This window comes from Sturnus vulgaris, chromosome 8 (genome assembly GCF_052056855.1).
Source record: "Sturnus vulgaris isolate bStuVul1 chromosome 8, bStuVul1.hap1, whole genome shotgun sequence".
Lineage (NCBI taxonomy): Eukaryota > Metazoa > Chordata > Aves > Passeriformes > Sturnidae > Sturnus > Sturnus vulgaris.
The window spans coordinates 9117801-9140286 of record NC_142250.1 but is presented as its reverse complement, the minus strand read 5'-3'; the positions used below and the strand labels follow the sequence as shown (position 1 = coordinate 9140286).

Sequence of the window (22486 nt, the reverse complement as noted above, 5' to 3'; positions counted from 1 at the left end):
GGAGGCTGAACAGAGACCACTCAGGTTCTAAGGAACCTGGGAAAGGTCTCCATAGATCTAGAATAATTTGAAGTTTACACAGACGTTTAATAAAGACTGTTACAAAAACTTTCATATTGGTCCCTGTCGCACTGATGACTGCAGAACTGCAGGATCAAACTGGAGCTGATCCACTGTGCCTCTTGCAGCTTAAACCCACTTTCCGTAATCAAATCTAATTGTAACCTAATTGTACTTAAAACAATTTACTGCTAAGGAGACAACCTGGCCTGGACAGTAAGTGCCCAGATTTTAGAGTAGGAGACACTGGATGTCCTCCAGCTGAGGCACCAGCAACGACCCAAGTCATGCTGGAACACTTCCCACTGCACTCCTGCTCTGCCATCCTGCACCCAGCAAGCCCCACCAAGGAAATGGACTGCTCCAAGGGCCTCAGTCCTGTGGGTGACAGAAGGCATGAAAACATACAAGCTCCATTCTGAAGATGGAAAATCCACTATAGAGGGGCAGTGCAGCATGAGGGAAGTGCTGAGAGAAAAGGCAGCTCAACCCACAACTTCCAGACAGAGGACATGCACTGACAGGGTCATTCAAAGGAAGGAATAGCTCAGAAACCCAGTGAGGAGATGCTGAAAGAGAAATTTAAAAACAAAAAGGGAGAAGGCAGCACATCCCTTAGAAAGAAGGCAGCATTGGGAAATGAGTGGTCCTACAGCAGCTGGAAATGTGGCTCATTGAAACAAGGGAGAGATTGCCACAAGAGGGACAGAATTTGGTGAAGTGGAGGAAAAAAAAAAAAATCAACTGAAGCACTTTTCCACAGGTGTACTTCAACTTCTTAGACCTATCCACCAGAAAGAACTATTCACACATTAATTTTCTGGGAAAAGCTCAAAACTGTAGGATGAACTCATGACACACAATACAGTAATCTAACTCAGGTTTCATGTTCTCTCACAAACTGCAAGATTCCTCTGTTAAAAAAAAAAAAAAAAGCATGTTAAAAAAAATCCTTGTTTTTTCAGCAGGAGTAGTAATTGAGCAGCAAGATGGAAGGATTGTCACTCAAGTTACAAGCTGTGTCACTTATCCAGAGTGAACTATGTTAAAAACATGAGCAACATAACACACTATGCTGTTTCATGTAGACTATAACAACCTTTCCCTACAATTTCTGAACCATATATGCCTAGGGGCCAGGAGCTGCTGACCAATACTACTAAAGCTGGATAATGTCAATTAGAGCATTTTTGCCAGGGAAAAGGGTACTTTCAAAGTACACTTTTTTTGAAATGGGTACCATCACGACAGTAAGATTTCAAAGTTTCCATTACATATGCTTTCTTTTGTCCTAGAATGATAAAAGACATGAGTATTACTGTGTATCAAAGTGATTCCAGTCAGAGTGACAGGAATCAATACATTTTAATTTTTCTGTGTCAGTTCTGAAAACCAAGATGGCAAGAAAATGTAAATGTATTTGATTCTAGGGAAAACCATTTTAAAGCCTAAAGTTTCAGAAAACAATTAGGTTTAAGAATAGTCATAATGATAGAAAACGACTCTATTCCACTGTTCCTGGGCATTTACTATTTGGACATGCAAATGAGTATATTCCAGAAATTCCAGGGGCTCTTTGTGCTTTGGTTCCTCTTTAATATAACTGCTGAAAATGTGAGGTTAAAAATCTGTAACATCAATAAAATGGATGCTAAAGCTGAACAAGTAGAAATTTGCAATCATGGCCAACCAAAATCTATTTATCATGCACCAAATTCAATTTTCAGCATAGGATGTATTGACATACTAAGGATTAAGACTATCACCATATAATTAAATTTAAATCTATAGGAACCATTTCTCACCCATAAAAACTTGAAATTAACAACATAGTATAAACTTTATTTACCAAGACAAGAATAGATATGGTTTCCTTATAGAGTCTGTTCGCATTTTGTTTCAAAAATCTAAGCAGATTTCAATTTCTCAGTTTGTCAGGAACAACCCGAATTTAGAAATCAATTTACACTCCACGTAATATTTTTAATTTTATTAATAAATTAAAAGCTACAAAACTATTCAGAAAAGCCTACCATGAGCGTTTGCTCTACCATTAGCAATGAGTGCTTCTCCTGTGGGAGCAAACAGCAGTGAATACTCTCCCCCGACAACAACAACGTGCATGGGAATTGAAGCAACCACATTAGCAAATCCAGTGGTAAAAGACAGCTTTGAAAGAAGTACAACACCACCACAAATATCAGAAATAGAACATGACTGCTCATCTCGTCAGGACAAAAGCTGGTGTTCACAGGTGCTGAATTACAAGCACCAGGAGATCCACTGCCACCGAACATACAGAGATGAATCATTTCACTACATAAAGATGAAATGCCAAGAGCTCAAGCCCCCTGATATTGGATCCACTGAAATCAGAAATGTTATTTCAGGAGAGACAGGTTTTGCTTGTAAGGGACCTGACCCAATTCCACCAGTCATGGACAGCTCTTCTTCGAGATCACTACGGGTCTTGCAGTGGGGAATAGCTCCTCACACCCAGGAGCCTCTGATCGCTCAGCACCTGTCCCCACACTAGTTGAAATTTCTGCTTATTGAAATTTCTCATCCAAAGACATACTGCTGACCAGATTTTCAGCAGTGCACCACAACGGAAGAGTCCCCTCTGGAGACTGCCACTAATGCTGCTGAGTCAAACCTTGGAGTTACGACAGAGCCAATGTCCCTGGCAGAGACTGCAAAGTGTGTTCCCAGTGCAATGAGCCCAGGGTGTTGGCTCAAGAAAAGTGGATTGAGCTAAACTGCCTATTAGTCCAAAAAACAATGCTGGCTGCCCTAAGCAGCCTGACCCCAAACAATGATTTTTTCACCTGCTGCATAAGCAGCTGGCTCTTCCCTGCACGAGGCATTCATTCTTGATAGAAAGCAATGGAACACAATGCTGAAATCATGCTACAGAGATCAACTAAGCAAGGAAGACAGGTGAATTAATAAACAGATCAGAATGACCTTAAGAGGTCAGCATGAGCTCTCTCCTGTGTACTTTTAAGAAGAAACTCTATTTACACATTTCTCTTAGGAGTTTCCATCACTGATTTACGCAATATATACACTGGGAGACATCAGCAACAGTAATTGTGCAGGTTTTCTAAAGATCTTGGAGGAGGCAGAGGAAGAAGGGGAACAAAAGACTCCTCAAAACAAACAACAAAAAAATACATTTTCAGCAAAGTTTCTGGTATGAGAGTTTAATGTGAAATTTCCCACTATTCAGAAGTGACTGATGCCCAGCAAATAACCATGAAATGAAATGGGAAAAAATTTACTACAGAAATTTTGAGCTGGTCTAATTGATTTTTAATTCCTGCATTCTCATTATCTTTTAAAGCTTCAAAGGACCAAGGAATTTTCATGGCTAATTTCATTCTTGCAGTTTGAAGGGGAAGAGGTAAGAATACTCTTTTGTTAAAAAGCAATGCACATCTTACATTTCTAATGACAGCTGAGTTCAGTGCTATCCTATAATTGAGATTCCAAAATTTACTGGGAAGTGATGACACAAACCTACAGGATAAAGCCCCTCCAAAACACCTTGGGATTCAACAGTTTCAAAACACTGAAACTGTAAAAGTGTGGCTGGAAATTGCAGGACAACTGAAGCTCAGGCGTAAGAAGCACAGGCTGCTGGTAGGGAGGAACCCTGAAGGATGAAGCAGAGAAACTAATTAGGCTTCCTATTCCATCAGGGCTAATCCCTCCCAGTGTAGCCTCAGCAATAAATATTGATGTGATACCTTCATCATCCTTTGAAAGCTGTATCCCTACTGAATACCACAGTGCTAAAACAAGGCATTGTTCTGCTTTCATCTAAATTGTCCATCCTTCATAACAAATCTCAGTGACACCTCCTGTGTGGTTTCTTATCTTTATCCTCCCCACCAAGACTGGTATTTCCAGCATAGTTGCTGAAAATCTATTCCTTTGGTCAATCTGTTCTAAATGCAGAGCTACTGCATGTCTTTATGCTCAGAAGTGAGAACCTGTTTTCCAGATGAAGGCTTATTTTTGAGGTGCAACCTAATCATATAACTGGAAAATCTGAACACACATTGCTGATCGTGTTTTACCTCTAGCAAATGGTGTGACCTTTTCCTTGCTGCCCCTCCTGCATATTTACTTCAGAAATTGTGTAAGAACAGAAAAACCAAGAGTGGATAATAGAAGGGATGGGATATGAATGGCAGTCAAAGAGCAGAAGGAAGACTTGCCACCACTCAGCTCTAGAGATAAACGAGACAGAAGGCGATGGAAAGGCTAAATATGGAGAAAGCACAGCTGCCAAGAAAGGAAGTATCTAAAGAGAACAGGAAGGCAGGAAATAGCCATTTCAGGATACCTTCTTTAGGATGGACAGGTGGCATAACTCACTGGAACCACAGATCCAGTTAAGTTTTCACCTGGCTCAGGAGTTTACAGCCAAGTATCATTTGTTTGTCTAACTCCTCTTGGTTAGCTCAGTAATGCTCTTCAAGTACACCTTCACTAGCCATTCAGGGATTCATCTTCTGAATCAAAACAATAAATTTAAAACCTTCCCCCAAACATACTGTGAAAAGAAGGGCAAATTTCTGCCATGACCAGGAAAATGATTGCTGCCTGTCTGAAACAGAGTAGTTCCCATCAGGCCATCCTGAGTCAAGCCCATGTCTAACACTGACAGAGAAGCAGCCTTTATGTGCAACTAGTCATGAGGGACGTGCTCCAGCCCAACACAGCACATGCCAGCTACCTCCAGGATTCCAACAGCACGAAGGAAAAATCAAACTGAGGAGGGAAACACCGCTTCCTGCAGGTTTCAGAAGCCGCAGCGCTCATGTTGAAAGGCAAAGGTTTGCAGTCACGCCCTGGCACTGGCTGCAGCTCGTGTGGCGAAGGCTCACAAAGAAGGGGAGGCTTTGCCATTACCTCACAAGACATGGAGCGCTGGGGCTGTGCTCTTGGCCTCCCGTGCTCACAGCAGGAGCTCACAAATGTAAACCTGTCCCATTGTTTCCTCCACCCACCCCCCAGGGACCGATGACACTGGTCCAGTCACCAGAGACGGGATTTGGGTCGGGCAGCTGTCCCCATAGAAACGTCACCTTTTTCTAGGTGACAAAACAAGCAGACTGTGACCAGCCATTGCTGGAATAGCACGTCAGACTCCAACGTTTGTTTAATCCTAAATCCCCTACACTGCTCTGTCTTGTTGGCAGTTGGGTTGGTCCTCTAGAATGCATGGATTGTCTGTATGAGCTTCAGCCATAGAAGGTGGTATGTGCTATAAAACTATAACTATATTGTTGGACACCATAAAAATTATTTTTATAACATGGTAAAATATTTACCATCAAAATTTAAAACCCACCTCTGAATTTAGGTGTAAATGTATTTCCTAGTCCTGAGGCAGCCTGTCATCCCTGACAGAAGCATATGTCAGGAAGGTATCCTAATTTACCATTAAAAGTGATTTCAATTATATTTTTTCCATGCCACCTTCCAAAACTGTTCATTGCAATTCTGGGAGAATAGAAGGGCCAATATGGTTTAATTTGCTTTTTCAACCATCTGTACTGAATCCTTCACCAAGAAAATGGATTAACTGTGAGGCTGTCATACACTTTCACATGGTAGGAAGGCAAACACATGCTCAGAAAATAAAGGGTGGGAGTCTGAATATATTCTCTGCAACAATGATAAACCTGTTATCATGATGCCTTTTTCTACAGCCGTCAAGGGAATTCACATTATAAATTAAGATACCAAGTTAATATTTAAAACAAATTAGAAAAAGCTGAAGAAGTGTACTTCCTAGATTTAGCAATCTGTTATTTGAGTATAAACACATGAAAATCATCAATTTCCAAGTGGGAGGTAGAAATTACATGGATATCAGGAAAGCAAAAAACTACAACATAGAAGGTAACAAGCAAATTTGTCTTTTAAGCACAGTTTCTGGCAAAAGGCTTATGCCATAAGAGAAATTAGTCTCATTGAAACTGGAATTTTATTCCAGAATTTAATTGACCACAGTATTTTCAAGCCCTAAAAAAATATAAAACTGATCAAAGTGACACACAGCAAAAACCACAGCTTTCATAAGATTAATGCTTACTGTAAACTTGTTTTTCTTAGCCATGTCCATAATATTCATTTACATGAGCACATGTTGATTATTAGTCTCTCCTCTGAAAAAGGCTTCATTCAGATACCTGTTTATCTGTAAACCTGTATTTTGAATACACTATGAAAGCTATAATCACATTGAAATTCTTTAACTAACATATATTTAAAGCCAGGAATACTAATATAATGCAAAACAACTGAGTTGCAATGGTAATACTGATTCCAGCAAAGAACACACCCATCAGCATCTAGCACAAACAGAACCATCCTGATTCTACCACCATCCTTATTCAAAACAAATTATCAAACCAAAGCCACTCCACACCCAGAAGCAAATTAATTGAACACAAAATGAGTCAAAAACAGAATTATAGCAGACTGTCTGTACAGGGAGTTACCTTTTTTCCTTTCTTTTTCCTGTGAGCCGGTTTAGCATTTTTCTCCTTTGCTTCCTCACTCATTTTTCAGCAGGTAAATGTACAGGGGAAGGGGAATAAAAGAGATCACTGCTTGTATTCCGACATGCAAAGCCACTCAAGTATTCACAGCGCTGAAACCAAAGTCCATCTGCCGACGCTTCTCAGACAAGTAACAGAATAACTGGTTTTAAAGGCAGTCTCTGCTCCTCCTGCACAGCCTGGAATCGCTCATAGCCTTGCTCTGCTTTCCCCTGTGAGAAACGGGCAGTTCTCACATCAGTCCGATCCCTCTAAAGAGAAGCAAAGGCGTTTTCCTCCCTCTTTCTTAAGCAGTCCTTACTCCCGAGGTAAGATCTCCACGTTTGCTCGCCAGTGTCTCGGATGGAGCTGATGAGGCACGCAGCAATTAGCTGCAGACGCTGGCAGGTCTCACAGGGGCTCACCAGCGCACGATTTGCCGTTTCTCGCAGAGAAAGCGAGCCTGAAGCGCTCGGATTGCCAGTCGCGTACAATACCGACATGTGTTGAATGCATCAGGGCATACCAGAAAAGGAAGCCTCCAAGAGTGATAAAAGATCAGGTTACTGGATCTTAAAGCCACTCCCAGGCAGATTCAAACAATAAAAGGCACAACACGCTGCTGAAGAAATTGCTAGATGAGATGTTTACGTTTCCAACAGCTCTATATCTCCGTCCAAACGACCTGAAAATTGCCACTCTGAACAATAAGCCTTGCAATATTAATTATTCATCTCATAAAAGCGGCAACAGCATTTCAGCAAAACACACATTTACAACTATTCTTGCCTGTGCGAGCTTGCTCCTCCCTTGTTTGCCTGTTCCTATGACAGGATTTGCAGGGTCCCTGCAAAGGCAGCTCTCGCACAAGTGTTACGTGCCTCATGTATGTGCACGACTGGCAAGGCACATATCATGTTTCCACATGCTGCCACCTACTCCGCTGAATGCTTTGGCTACTTCCCTACAAGTCTCACAGAAAAAAAATAAAATTAAAAAAATAAAAATAAAAATCACGAGAGGCCAGAGACTTGAGAGCAATAATTCTCTCCCCTCTGTGGCCATTAAGACATATTACACACAACCCACACGTTACCAACAGCCATGACACCAGCCATTCAACACGTCTGAATTACGTCATTACCACATTTCGGGCTGTGCACATCTTTAGGCACAGCCAGAGATTCCTACACTGACATTGCCCCTTAGGATCTCCTTCAGGGAAGGTGAGAGGGTGTAACAGGTATCAGACATCCTGCAAAACACCCGTCCTCTGTACTCATACTGCAGACTTGAGGTAGCAAAACGCTAATTTTCCCATTTTTGAGGTGAAATCAGCCACATCAGAGGTTGACAGGAGTGACAATGAGAGGGTTTGCTGTGTTATTTTGCTGGGGGGTAAGGGAGTGGGGGTGATACTTGGCTTTCTGCTTGTCAGCATGTTGAGGTTTTCCTTAAACAGGAAACGACCAATTAATACATGCATTTTGGGGGTGGATGAGGTTCATATCAGGATCCTCCTGCCTCTTTCAGATCTTCTCACCCTTCACCCTCCTTTCAGCAGCATCTCACTCACGACAAACAACACGCGTACCACAGACTAAGAAAAGAAGAAGATGTAATGCACTGATTCATAATGCTATTTGCCTGAAAGCTTTCCCCTCGCATCATTCCCTACAAATGAATTTCAGTGAGCAACCACAACAGCACCATCAGATAGAAACTGTTTTCTGTGTGCTTGCAACAAGTCCTTGAGCTCGCTGTCTCCATGGGCTGGAAACAAACTGGCATCACCTGACCCTGGGGCTCCAAACCAGGGAATTAATTCCCCACATCAGCCTGGCAAGGTTGGTATTCTGAGGAACTGAACTGAGGACCTCATACAGTGCAGAGTTTAAATAAACATAAACACTGTTAAAACACTACCAAAAATTAACCTTGAATCTTCATTTATGTCACTGACATACGATGAGAATTATACCTATAGACAATATTTTGGTACAAAACAAACACTGTCGATAATGCACAAACACAGGAATGTAATTTTCGCAGGCAGTTTGTTTTTAATGGCCATCTCAGAGAACGAAAAAGCACCCCAGCCCTTGCCAATTTCACTTTTTCTGTATGTTATGTTACACACTAAACTGCTCTCTGCTGGTTAACAGTGGGTAAAACAATGCTTAAACAATCAAAATAACATCCTATCCTTAATGCACACACAAAGCAAACCTCCTCTCTTCAAGACAATTTTCTACTATGTGGGCATGCGCCTGGACAACACACTGCTTTCTGAATTAAGTCCAAATACGTAGAATTGAAGTACAATTAACTGCGTGTTCTTAAAAATAAGTTCAGGCTTGGATCCCTTATACTAGCTCGCTAAAAGAAAGCCTCTAATTTGTGGCATGCTTAGCTAATTGTATGCATAGAAAACAATTTTGTATTACTTTTTAAATTGTTATAAAGAGTCATGCTTCTTCAGGAACAAAAAAAGAAAAAAATTGCCTCTTCCCAGAGCAACTTGTGGCTGTCAGATGCTGACACATTCAAACTGTCCCCTGATCTCAGGCACCCAATGGAGGAATATCACAGGCTCCCACTGAACTTACGTTATTCCAGTGGGGACTTCCAAGTCCAGCCCATGAAATGGAAATGGTTTTTAGGTTTTAGGACACATCATATCCTGTCCATAACTCAGGTAGCACTGAAGACATTGAATTATCAGTGCCCTACTTCAGAACCCCTTTAATTTTTCATGTTTTCTCTCTCATTTTAACAAAAATGAGTAATCTCCTAAGCACTGGTATATTTAGAACATGAAGGAAAAATCTAGATAAGCAATAGAAGAATTTTATAGTCACAAGATGCTCAGAGAGGTAGGAAAAGCTCTCACACTCCTCTCTTCCCATATTGCTCAGCTAACCATAGCAACCCTGCTGAAAAGAAATGTAATGAATCTTTCTTCTACCACTTGAAATAATCATTCATCTGTCAACATTTAGACACTTTTATGAGGTCTTGTTTTTAATTTACTCCTTACCTCAAAAAATTTGTTCCTTATACTCCAGGTAAGGAGGCAGAAGAGGCAGTTAAGTACTAGATATAAGAATACTAAACAGAAATACACAACAGATTTCTTAGGAAAGGCTTTTAGAAAGGAAAATAAAGAAGAAAAAATAAATTACTTATCCTTCTTCAAATCAAGCCTTTCAACTTTATTCCTCTGCAGACTCACAAATTAACTTTGATAGTAAAACTACTATCAAGCGACTGCTGACATCAGTCCATCTCTAAATTACAATATGGAAATTATTCAGACTATCCTTCTTCCATCCCTAGGCTTTTAGTATGTTCAGTGTAAAATCTGTGCATTTAAATGCCTAAGGCAACTGAAATGGAAGTAGAAATGCAAAACAAGACTGCCTGGAAAAATTAGGATTTTCAAACACCCAAGAAAAGTCTCTTATGCACATTAAAGTGTGTCACAAGCAAAAATCTAAACTTAAAAAAACTCTGCATTTTTAAGAAATAACAGAAAACAAGGAAAATTTAAAGTTTCAGAAATTAGCTTAAAGAAAAAGGCAAATAAAACTAAGAGCAAATACCGGGACAGAATTACCTTAAAATATGCTAAGGAAGCATTAGCATTCAGAAAGAACATATGCTTAAAGACACTGCAGTAATGCTACGATCAAAGCAGCAGTTCAATAAATTACAAATTACAGCTACTATCTACTGTCTAGGTAGCCCTTGCTCACAGAAGCATTTTCATCTTTCCAACATTCACAGCATTTACTTCTTTGTGGAGGTGCACATATTTTGGTGTATTTTGTGTATGATTTAGTAAGCTACAGCCAAGGAACTACACGCTGTAGGGAAATTTTAGGAATTTCTTAGGGAAATATAACCGTAAGAAAACGCACAGCTCCTTGGAAAACTGAAGTTGATGCTACTGTGCTTTGAAATCTTTTGATTAGTGATGAGAACACACACACTGCTCCCTGTAACTTGCTGCTTAATCACAGCAGTGTCTAGAAGTGAACTTTCTCAACCTCCTCGATACATATCAGTTCTAGGACAGTTCTATTTTTAAATCAAAACTCGCATAAGAGGACAAGAGGATGGGCCAAGTTCTTTCTATCAGGACAGTTCTATTTATAAGTTAGACTGACTTGCATGCGAGAAGAGAGGGGGACACAACTTGTTATTGGGAACCTGTTTTGTAACCGCGTGCAACGGGATTTAAAAAGAATGGCTTTGGTAGTTCCTTGCTTTACCAAAACACCATCCAAATCCAAACAGCCAAGCAAGTCCAAAGCCTAACTGCAGTACTGTGGGCATAGAGAAAGTAGGCCAGCCAAAAAGCCAGCTTGCTCCTAATACGTGTAGAAATCCACAAGCTTAATTTAACAAAAAACTTATGGCATTCAGCATTAACTGCAGGATCATTTTGCAGATGGACTGCTTAGTACTTCCTTGAGCAATATCCTACACTATAAGTAGCCCAAACTCAAGGTTAAACTAAGTATTACCTAGACAAGAATGGAACTTGTGCTGATAGTATGGAAGGCAAATTAACTTTACTTCTCTTTCTCTCTACAAAATTAAAACTAAAAGTCAATGTACAATGTCTGTTTTCCTTTCAAATACGAAAGGAAGTACTTTGGGAAAACATTAAAAATTAGGAAAAACGTTTTCAGCTCAGTCTTGATTGCTGTTCCAAATCCAAAATTTGAGAAAGCAGCAGTTCAAGAAAACTACAATTTAAATTCTAGTATTACTGACTTCATTAACTTACACCAGACATCTAACCCAGCCTATTTACCAACCTGCTTTTATTTGCAAAGCGGCACGTGTGAAAGAGTCCATTATCCCATGTCAACATATAAACAACCCAAACCCCACTTATGTTCAGGCTAAGATTATGAGAATAGAGTGGTGGTTACCACTTAGCAGCTATACCCAGTTGCTGGCACAATCCACTATGGACTCAACTGCCAACCAAGAAGATTTTCTTGGCCTAAAATTCCATGTTGTAGGTTAGATCCCTCCCTCCCTCTAAATGGAGGTTCTGGAACAATATTCCAGGGTAGAAGCAGAAATCAACTAAAGAAGTAAGAGCCCTCTGACCAAACTTTCTCTCAAGAGAGCTGCACTCTCCTGTGCTAGCAGAAAAGAAATTACTACAATTCCTTCAGGATGACAGATACCTCTATTAGATAAAATATTTCTTCTCACCTTTACAAAGCAAACTGAGAATTAAATACAAGCAATGGCAAAACAACTCAGGTTAACAAGTTAAAATTAACTTTTGTATTAAGTCTAGGGATGAACATGAGATGTTAACATGAATCAAAACCAAGCTGTCTTGCCTTCACAATTACTTTAACATATGTTAGCTAACTGAATTTAGGAGCCTCGAGGACAAACATATCCCTTGAGGACAGAACTGAAAGGAGTCTGGGAGTGAAGCCCAGAGTGACTGGGAAATTACTCTCAGGGAGAAAGCAAGCTAAAAGATTAAATTCCTTCCCTCGCTCCTTTTAGGAGGTAAATCAGCTTGCCTTAAAACATCCTTCAGTAGCTGAAATTTTCAAGAACTCCAGTCCATTAACAAGGGAATACGAAACCAAAAATTAGGTAAGGAAAAAAGCATCCTATCACAAAAGTCCTGCAAAATTTGTTAGCACAGTTAGCACTCTGCCCACTGTGTTTGAAAACACAATTACATAAAGAGAACATACTTTATATCCAAGCTCTATAAATTCTTATTTATCAGCTGAGATACTTCATGAAATATTCCAGTTTGATTTCATTCCTGTAGTGTTTTGCAATACCTCTTTTTTTACCATATTTTTTAGAAGCATTCTTCTAAGTGTAAACCTAGAAAAACAGATCATTTTGCTAAGCTAAGATAGCAAATTTTACACTAAGCACATATATTGCTGTCAGGAAAGTCTTGCAGGGGAAGGATGCGAGTGAGAGCAGCCCATTTGGGACAAACTTCCACAGGACCACAGTGCAGGGCAGAGAAGCCTCACCCTACAAAGTAATCTCTCAGACAAGGTTTTTCAATGTCCCTTTCCTTCAGCACCTTGGCAGGAATGGGCAGCTGGCCTGCCAGCACAGGGTGCTTCCCAGCATGCAGTGTCTCCCCGTGTTTAGGATGCAAAACGACGCCACCCAGGGCTGGTTTCCACAGGCTGTGTCACAGCTCCATGGCCAGGGGCAGGTGTGTGTCACCCCACCATGGTGCCACCAGGCCAGCTGGCCAGGGCTCCCGTCATCACACAGCTTCACCAGGGTGTTTATCAGGCAACAGCTCATCTGTGGTCAGAGTCTCTCAAATCCAGCATCATGCCAACCCCATTAAGAGAAGTACGTGGAGCAATGGAAGGTGGACACGGAGCAGATCCACACACAGGTGCAGTGCAGCCTCTGCTCCCCAAGACACTGCTTACTGTGACAAGCACTGTGACAAGGACAGGACCTTCACAAGCCAGGGAAATGTTATAAGCCTTCATGACAGATTATTCACAAATTCACTGAACTAGTAAGTGCTGAACAACCCAAATTTAGCTTTGATTCTAAGGCCCCGGGCTGCAAAATTTTTTTAAGCCAGACGCTCCTCCAGATTTCACTGATGAAATCACAGCAGCAAGAAAAGCTGTTCTCTTAAACATGCAGGAAAAAAAGTAATGTTGGAGCAACTCCACTTTGGGAGCATATTTGGAGCATAACAACGCAGTAAACTAACTAGCAGCTTTTTTGCCTAATTAGAGAGAAAAAACGGGCCTCCTGACATGCTGGTTAGGTGAAAATGTCTTCATTTCTTACCTGTTAATTTAAGTCATAATATCACAAGTATCTGCTGTAAACATCAATTAAAATGGCAAGAGAAGCACTAAGTCACAGCACTAACTGAAAAATGCTTAACATTAAATCTTGAAGTTTCCACTGAGGAATAAAACAAAAAGTATTTCTAGTTTTATGACTAATATGGCCCAATATACAAGTGTGTATAGGAGCTGTTTAACAGTCATTTTCCCAAGTGCCTTTTAAAGACAAAACCCCCAAATCTGATACCGCAGTTCACACTGTTAACAGTTGTTGCAATATTATCTAAAAAATCTGTTTATATTTGCACATAGACAGCTATACTACAATATAGTCCTGAAGTAAGTAAACTTATATAAGCTATTGAATTAGATTTTTTGCCCTCCAGAGAATAAATTTTCCTTACATGTTTTGGTCATTTTGCACTCTGACAAAAACATGACCAGGAAAAAAATATTTGGGGGCAGGGGAAGAAAAAAGAGGAATTGTTTGCAATCCTGCCTCTCGTGCAGTATATTTCTCCTGCTCCATGCTTTAGGAAGGAAAAGGTGTCCAAAATTTAGGCTGTTTTCATGAAAAAACTATTGGTTTGGGGCTTTTGTTTGTTATTGGGGTTTTTTTTTAACATCTCCAACAATGAAAGCAATAGGTTTTTTTGGTCCAGCTACAACACATACAAAAATAGGTGAAATTATGGTCATAATTATTTCACAGAGCACCAGGTGTTGGGTCATATCCTATCTACATTCCAGGCTGTATGCCGGCCATGATTAGATTTCTCTCATTAGAAGATACGTGGATGGGAATAAATTCACAGGTAATGGAGACACAAGAGAGACTAAACTGGAGAAAGTGTGTAAGAGGTGAAAGAGCAAAATGTATTAAATCTCATCACTCAGTAATTTAAAGAGAGAGACATTGTTACATTTACTTTCTCCCTCACCCTGTGCCCATCATTTGTATCGTCACAGAGAATCTCAACATCTCATAGCAGCAAATGTTTTTAGCCTTGGTGAGATTTTTTTTTCTTTTCTTAAATCTCATGTAAAGAGTAAAAGTAGTTTGAAGTTTCATCTCTTCTCAATAGGAAAATAAGTAAGATTTTTCATTTCAAAAAACAGCAATCATATGAGGCTGCCCTAGGTCTGTGCCTGTCAATTAAAAATATACACTTTTAATCGAAATTATGAAGTTAATTTACACACAGCTCAAAAGGAACAACTTCCATCTATCAAGATCTGTCATATATTTGCTTCAACAGACCTGAACCAAAATTAAGAGTTTCTTCCTACAATCTATTGATTTATAATACTATAATAATGTACGGCGCTGTGCCTAACACACATTACAAAGATTTAAAACAAACACCATCAATAAATTCAATTTTTCTATGTCTACAGAACTTCGAAGAATCTTTTCAAACCTGGAACTACACAAAAAGATTCTCTATTAAAATGTACATATTTTTAACAAACTAAGCCACGGACAAGCACCACCTAAAACTGTGTTTTCTTTAAACTCAGACTATGGAATAAGGTCTACCAAAAAAAAAAAAAAAAAAAAAAAAAAAAATCAGTGAAACACATGGTGGGGCAGGTCTACATGACTCTATTTTTGTCTGGTTTCTGCAATAAAAAAATCAAATTGATCATGAAGAATACAGATTTTCCATCCTAGCAGGAAAATAATTTTCCCCAACTCGTATTTTGCCCATGGTGGTAATTGGCAAGTGATCTCCCTGCCTTTACCTTCATCCACAACCTTTTCCCTCTTACTTCTTCCCCTCTCTGCTACTGAGGGGGAGCAGTGAGAGGGGCTGGGAAGGCATCTGGAGAACACCAACCAAGGACAATCACTGCTGTCTGGAACCCCTGCACAGGCCTCATGGTCAAAGCCAGATACTTATGCTGCAACATTATGCCCTGTACAATTGAGCATGAGGCAGGACTGATATTCTGAAATCTTCACCATGAGGATAAAATGGTTTTGTAAAACAGGAAATCCTAAGGAAACAGAATTTAAAAAAAAAATGTATTTAGAGGAATCCAAAAAATTAAAAGGAAAAATGTCAGTGAAAAATGTCTATAACCAGCATGTTCTCTTTATCACAAATATGCTTTTCTATTCCTCTTATCAGCTGGGAGTGGGGAAAAAGAAGCCTCTACTTGAGCAGCTAAAATGTTAATATGCACTTTGTCATTATGGCATGTATGTCTTATGCATGCAAGAGCAATATGCAGTGTGCCCTTAAGGCCTAGAGCTTCACATCTGCAACTTTTACAGTGGCACTGCAGAACTGCTTAAGTGAATGAAAGCAGCAGGAAAAGAAAAGAGCTTTGTCTGTTTGAGACCAGGGAAGATGCTGCACAGAATGCAACCAGACTGTAATGATTCACACCGTGCTGCTGTGACAGCAGCCACACAACTTGAAAAGGACACTGAGTGTGGTATTGTTGCCAGGCTGATGGAAATATGTTTGTGCGCTGAACTCTTAGTATACAGCCTTGCCCTCTCCCAGAACAGCTTATGTTCAAGTACTCCAATAATCTGCTGAATACAGAGCTGAAGAGCCATGCAAAAACAGAAATTGTGCAGCATGACATTGCAGAAGACGGTCCCTGGGGGAAAAGGTCTCTCCTCTCATTATCCACACAAAACAAATAACCCTTGTTGCTGCTGAACAGCTCTTTGTAATAATTCAGGCTCTTTCTCAATTCAGATTAATCTTTACTGTTACCAATATGAAAAACATAGTAACTCTAATGTAGAGGGAGAATTTAAAAAAATCTATAAATAAGCAGCATCACAGGATTCAAAGAACCTTGTAAATGATGGCAGAAAATTAAAATAAAAATGAAAGCATGTTCCCTGAATCCAAAATTCCAGTAGTTACAACTCAGATCTCTCCAAGAAGCTGGAATGAGGAGCATGAGGTTTATTTAAAAAGCATCTTTCGTGTACTATTTAAGTGGCACCAATCAAAACTCACAACAAGTAATATTGATGCATTACATGCAGAAACCTCAGTGCTGGGACTCCAGACTCTCTGCAGACTCTGAAAAGACTCCAACACTCCTTTTAGGAAATACCTGAAAGGATACAGTACCTTAGCCAAAATTTGAGATAGGAAAAGATCATTATACCAGACCTTACAACCCTACTGCCAACTTACTGTCCTATTAAGGGATAATAACCTCCAGTTTCAACGGGTTTTCAGGGTTAAAGAAACCTGCAAACACCAGGTAAACTTAGTGGATATAGAAAAGGCACAAAACTGTTAAAGGGAAGCCCTTCTAGTCAGAAATTTAAACTTTAAAACGGTTTATTTTCTCAAATACCAATCTATTGCTACAATCTTAATCAACTTGTCTTCTTCCCTAGGGCTGTAGAATGTATTTTACCTTGCTGTACAAAACATTTACTCAAATAACATGATGAAATGGTGACACTTCAGTGGTCACTAATTACCTATGGACATGAAGCTCCCTCGGGAATTTTCTTCAGTGCCAGTCCTAAACTCCCATGAGGAGTCTCAGCCATTGTACTGGTGTAAATATCTGCTGGAAGGACAGATGCTTTTTTGCAAGGCTTTTGCAGAAAAAAGGGAAGTTAACATAAGGACAACATGCATCATCTAAGCTCTTCAATGTGCCAGTGGAAGTCAAGGGTCTGCTGAAAAAGTGTATGACAGCAACAGCACAGCAACCTCTGGCTCCCAGATAACTTAAGGAAACTGACTGGAGAGGTAATCAAGGGGTTGAGAAGCTCTTTCCTTCTCCCCAGCTCAGGATCCTTATCTTATTAGACATTTCCAAGGGCTTTCCATCATGGCATTTCGGTATGGAGAGCTGCTAAGCATCACCTACATTTCCTCAGTTATAACAAACAAGATTCATACATAGAATATTTGGAAATATCAACTCATCTGGCCTCCAAAGAGCATTTTACCATCACATTTAGTATCATTTTCCATGGCAAATAAAAGTCACAATGTTGTCTGGAGCATGTGAGAGTATAATTTGCTGCTGTCTAGCCAAAACTGTTAAAAACCTGTAATTCACAAGTTAAAGTAATCCATATGATGGCATAAGTAAGAATACTGGCATTGGCTTCAACACTACTAACATAAATTGGGTTTGAAAAACCAAAACGCTTATTTAACCTTTAGGGCTTCCCAATCTTTCCTTATTAATTCAAACCAGAGTGCTCACTTCCCACTACTATTATAACAAGTAGCCTCCATCTCTAATGATTTTTAGGATCACAGGTTTTTAGGATCACAAGATATTTGGTCAACTTTCAATTTCATGTGTAAGCTCCTCAAAACAAACCCTGCTTTTCTAAAACTTTAAATGAAAAATGAGAAATTAGCTTGAAGTTGTTGGGGGTTGGTTTTTCTTTTACTCATTGCCTGGGGAATATTTTCCCATTGCCCTGCTAAAGAAGCACAGATGGCTAGAGTACTTGAAATAGGGGAGGGGGAACCCCTCTGGTTTTTGGGAGTTTCTCTCGGAGGGAGGGACAGACACCACGAGATTAGAAACAGGTAAAAAGCAAAGTGGCGGGGGGGCCAGTTGCAGGTTCTCGTTCGCTCTTGGCTGAGGAGGAGGAGGGTCCCTGCTACCACTGCCATAACCCAGCCGGGAGCTGCCTCTTCTGCTGCTGGACCCCGCACCCCGGCCCTGCCATTTCAGCCTGCGGTTTCCAAGTGTCCTGCTGGAGCACCGGCACCGACACTGCCGCAGGGTTTGTGAAGCAAAGCCTCTCTTTTCCATCCCTTCCCATGTGGGACACAGCCGCCACCAGCCCAGCGCCCCTGCCCTGCCCACCGGGAGCCGGCAGCGCTCACTGCCAGCTGTGACGGGAACGGCATCAAAGGGGAAAGTGCCGGCAGCTGAAAAAACTCTTACTGGGCTCCTGTTCTGTTTGTTGTTAATGCTACAGTTGTACTTGTCTTGTTTGCCTTGTACATCCTGGTAAAGAACTGTTATTCCTATCCCCATATCTTTGCCTGAGAGCCCCTTGATTTTAAAATGATACTAATTCAGGGGGAAGGGGTTTACTTTCTCCATTTCAAGGGAGGGCCCTGCTTTCCCTAGCAAACACTTGTCTTTCAAACCAAGACAGAAGTTTTTTCAAGCTCCAATCAGGTGAATCATTACAGCCATGAAAGCACCTTAGAACCTTCATCAACGACTGAAACTGACACAGAGCATTAAAAGAGATCTACTGATACAATTTTAACTATACTAATTATGAACTAATTCTTATGTTTGTTTTCCTATTTTTCTCATTTCTGTTCACTGCTTTGAATTTCATTGTCATTAATCTGGAAGCTCTCAAAAGAAGCAAACCCTCAACATTAAGATTAATTGTTAAAAAAAAAAAGAAAAGCTGCCAAAAAGTTAAATGTTTGGTTTACATATATATTTCTATTCTAAGCAGGAGAAACAGCAAGAAAAAAGTCTGAAAGCTCTGAAATTGTGACATTGACCTTGAAACAATTTGCTTTAGTATTACTTTTCACTTAGCTCACTAGTTAAACCCTAACAATGCAGTGGATCATTACCAGAAGGAAAAATATTCCCACTTTCCTGATATTTTGCTGTGCCACGTGAACTAGCATTCCTGCTTAAAGGGCCTTTTCAACCCTCTGTTTTCTCCTCATGACAAAGTCTTACACATTATCCACATGCCATTTCCACATTGTTTATATAGCCACACTCATAGGATTTCCTTGCTGCAAGAAGGACTTCAAGTGCCTTCAACACAAAACACAATGTGTTCTGGTAACAGGAGGCAATATCAGGAATAGCTTCCCGTAAGTTGCATCAGTAAGGTTCATATTTCACTATCTGCCTGTGGCCTTGTGCTTCAGAGGAATTTCAGCTTAGCTTTATACAATTTTGTTGCCAGAAAGGCAGTTTAACTTACACTGAAAGTCTCAATGACCATTAGCCAGAAATGTTATATTTAAGATGCCCATTTTTAAAATCTTTACAAAACCAGTAAGTAATTTGATAAATTCCACCTGATTCTAAAACTCCAGGGGAGTTAACTTCAGGGCTACATCATTATTATTAACATGTGTAGAGAAAAATGAAAGTTTTAGCGTATGCAGTGTATGCAACACCTTTAAAGCACTGAAACAGTTCCAATTTACATAACTATTTCATTTCAAGCTGCAAGAATTTGCTAGCAAAAACTGTTTCAAGTTGTCAGTATTTTTAACAAATTCAGAATGGACCGCGTTGATCACTTTTCGTAACAGCTTATCAGATGGGTGATTGATTGTAATCAGGCTGAACAAAGGCAGTGGAATTTCTCTAGAAGTACAATCCCATCTTTCCCTTTGTACGATTACCCAATTATATTTTATGCATAAAGGAGAGTTGCCATCATATTTTTCTAGTCCCATATAGGGATCCAATGTGTCTCTGACATTCCTACTTCTAGCCAGTTCAGCCTCTTCTGCAGCTGGACTTTCTTGGCCCCGTGGCAGATCATTTCTTCATACAAACTACCACTGCAGAGCAGTTACTGCTTGAATTTCCTCCTCAAAGGCTCCAAAGCTTTGGGTTCATCCTCTTTTAAACCTCTCTGGGACAATATTTTTTTCAATTTCTCATACTTTTTGGATTAGCAGCAATCTTGTTCCTCAGCATTGTCTCAAGGGATAACAGGAAGGAATGAAATCCTTTCACGATTCTGACACAACTGAAAAAAAATGCAATAAAAGTTACACAGCTTCTCTCTCTGCTTTCAACAGAAGACTTCCCTGTCTCCCAATCCAAGGAAGCCAGGCAGTTCTGCTGCTGGCAAGATGTGAGAATTTTGGGTAGTTTCTATTCGTAAGATGTACAAAGTCATCTGCTTGTCTCACACAGACTGCCCTAAAGTGACTGGCACTCCCGAATCTTCAGGCAAACTTTACTAGTTCTCTTTCCTCCTTTTGGGTGACCTCTTGATGTTGCTAAAGACAAGATTTATTACAATGCAGGGGTTTCCCTATCCTTGGGGGTTGTTTCTGTGAGCAGCCACTGCTTGGAGTGAGATTTCACTTATTACCTCTCCTCCAACAGGTGCTGCCCAGATGGAGCAAAGTGATCACAAAATGGAAGTTTGGAGGCCAGCCCAGAAGCTTTGCCATCTTCTGCTGGAACATCACTCTGCCCTGTTACTTCAGAAGCCAGGAAAGTATGTTGGAATATAAACCTCTTGCCCATCACTTTGCATATGAAATTGCTGCATTTGGAAATATAAAAAAAATTACTTGTAATTAGAGGAGAAAATTTTAAAAAGGCAGAAAGTGGTAACAATTGTTACTGGGTTGGGGTTTTAGCCTACTGGGAAAAAAAAAGCCTACAGAAATACAGAAAGTAACAACCGACAGAAAACACTTAATTTCAAAAGGCCAAATAAGTTAAAAAACGCCCAAACCATAGGCCACTGATACAAGGAGAAAATAAATGGTAGGATTCTGCTGATGTTATCGATGGCCACCACAACATTTCTGTGGTACTTAATTACCAAGGGGCTTTGCAATTTTTGTTCCTATTTACTATATGATTGCCTGATTGCATGGAGTAAGACAAACCAGAGCTAACTAAAACTTGAAAGAACAGCCTGTCTTGCTGAGAAACATTAATTTATGATTTATGTATTTATGAAAATGTTCTGAAAGGAATAGTGTACAGTAAGTTCCCAGCTAAAGCAATATTCAACTGTCAGAAATAGCTGTGCTAGCTCACTGGTTTATACTCCTGGATACTGAATAAAATACCTTTCTTCTCCCCCATGGCTAGGAGTTTTCACATTTGCACAGCAGACAAAACTTAAATTGGAACTCACAGTTATGACAATGCTTTTAAACTCACGTAACTGTGGAACATTTCCCTGCTTTACCACCTAGCAAATTGCATTTAATTACTCCATCTGTCCCAATTCTCACATATGATTTACATACAATTGTGTAAAATTTTTCAGTAAGTTGTCCTTTTTACATCAAGTGAGGCCCAGAGATTTAAAATTAAATCCCTAGCATTGCCTCTACTTTACCTACAAATCAGTACATCTCTGTCTTCTGATTGCAGTGCTCTAAGTAGAACTTTACACTTTAAAAAATAAATGTTGATTTTACAACTGAAAATCTTGGTTGCAGCTTTTAAGTACAGGAACATGCAAATACCCTCTGTGTTAATAGCAGCCTCCTCTGGGACTTCTAATAAGCATAAGCACAAAAAAACCAAAACCCATTAATTTGCTGTGCAGTTGCATTATATTTTTATCTTCATAAAGGAGTGCAAAAGACCTCTGAAGGCTAAGTATGAACAGAGCTAAAAAGACAATATAAAGTGCAGACTGCTAGAAGCAGTTTTACTATCAGGTGGAGAACCAATGATGACACTGAATTTTTCTTCTTTCCACTCACTGACAATAAAACTTAATTACTTTTGGAGGAGGGACTATCTATTGCCCAGGCACAGATCATAGCTGTAACACATTCTATGGCAAAAGCATAAAAGACAAATACTGTGGTTTTAAAGTCATCATATTTTCCTGAAAATTATTTTGGTGGGGATTTTTTAATGCGACAGATTCCTTCACAGAGACTCCAAAGGGTTCTTCAGTTACTCTTACAACTGCTAGGTTCAAGGTTAAAAAAAACAAACAAAAACAAAACAACTTTTGCACTTCCCAGATTCCAGGATCTGGCAGTGCACATACCCAGATAAGCAAATACCATATAAAGGTTAATAGTGTTCAATCATTCTACAGGGTTTCTCTTAGGCCCATTTATTCTCCATGGCTTTGGACATTCTATGCTGTGCACCACTACCCAAGTGCCACCTCATGCCATTGTCTTCCAACTCTCAGCCTCACAGTTTGGGTTGTTTTTTTCCAGTCCTTACTTCTGGCTATTTCTATTAACTCAATTTAGCTTTAAACAGAGAGGCCTACAGATGCCAACTCTAATTTCCAAGCCTTTATATCACAGCCTTGACCAGACAGATAACTGGCACAAAAGA

At 39.9% G+C, this 22486-nt stretch overlaps 1 protein-coding gene across 1 annotated transcript in view; it reads right to left on the bottom strand.

Moving 5' to 3' along the window:
- The window catches only part of ANK3 (ankyrin 3), a 293933-nt gene extending 286490 nt beyond the window's left edge, over positions 1–7443 (bottom strand). Inside the window, exon 1 of the mRNA XM_088168802.1 lies at positions 6582–7443. Coding sequence (XP_088024928.1) covers positions 6582–6644 — 63 coding nt within the window. The 5' untranslated portion in view covers positions 6645–7443. The remainder of the gene's footprint in view (positions 1–6581) is intronic.
- Positions 7444–22486: the final 15043 nt, after the last annotated feature.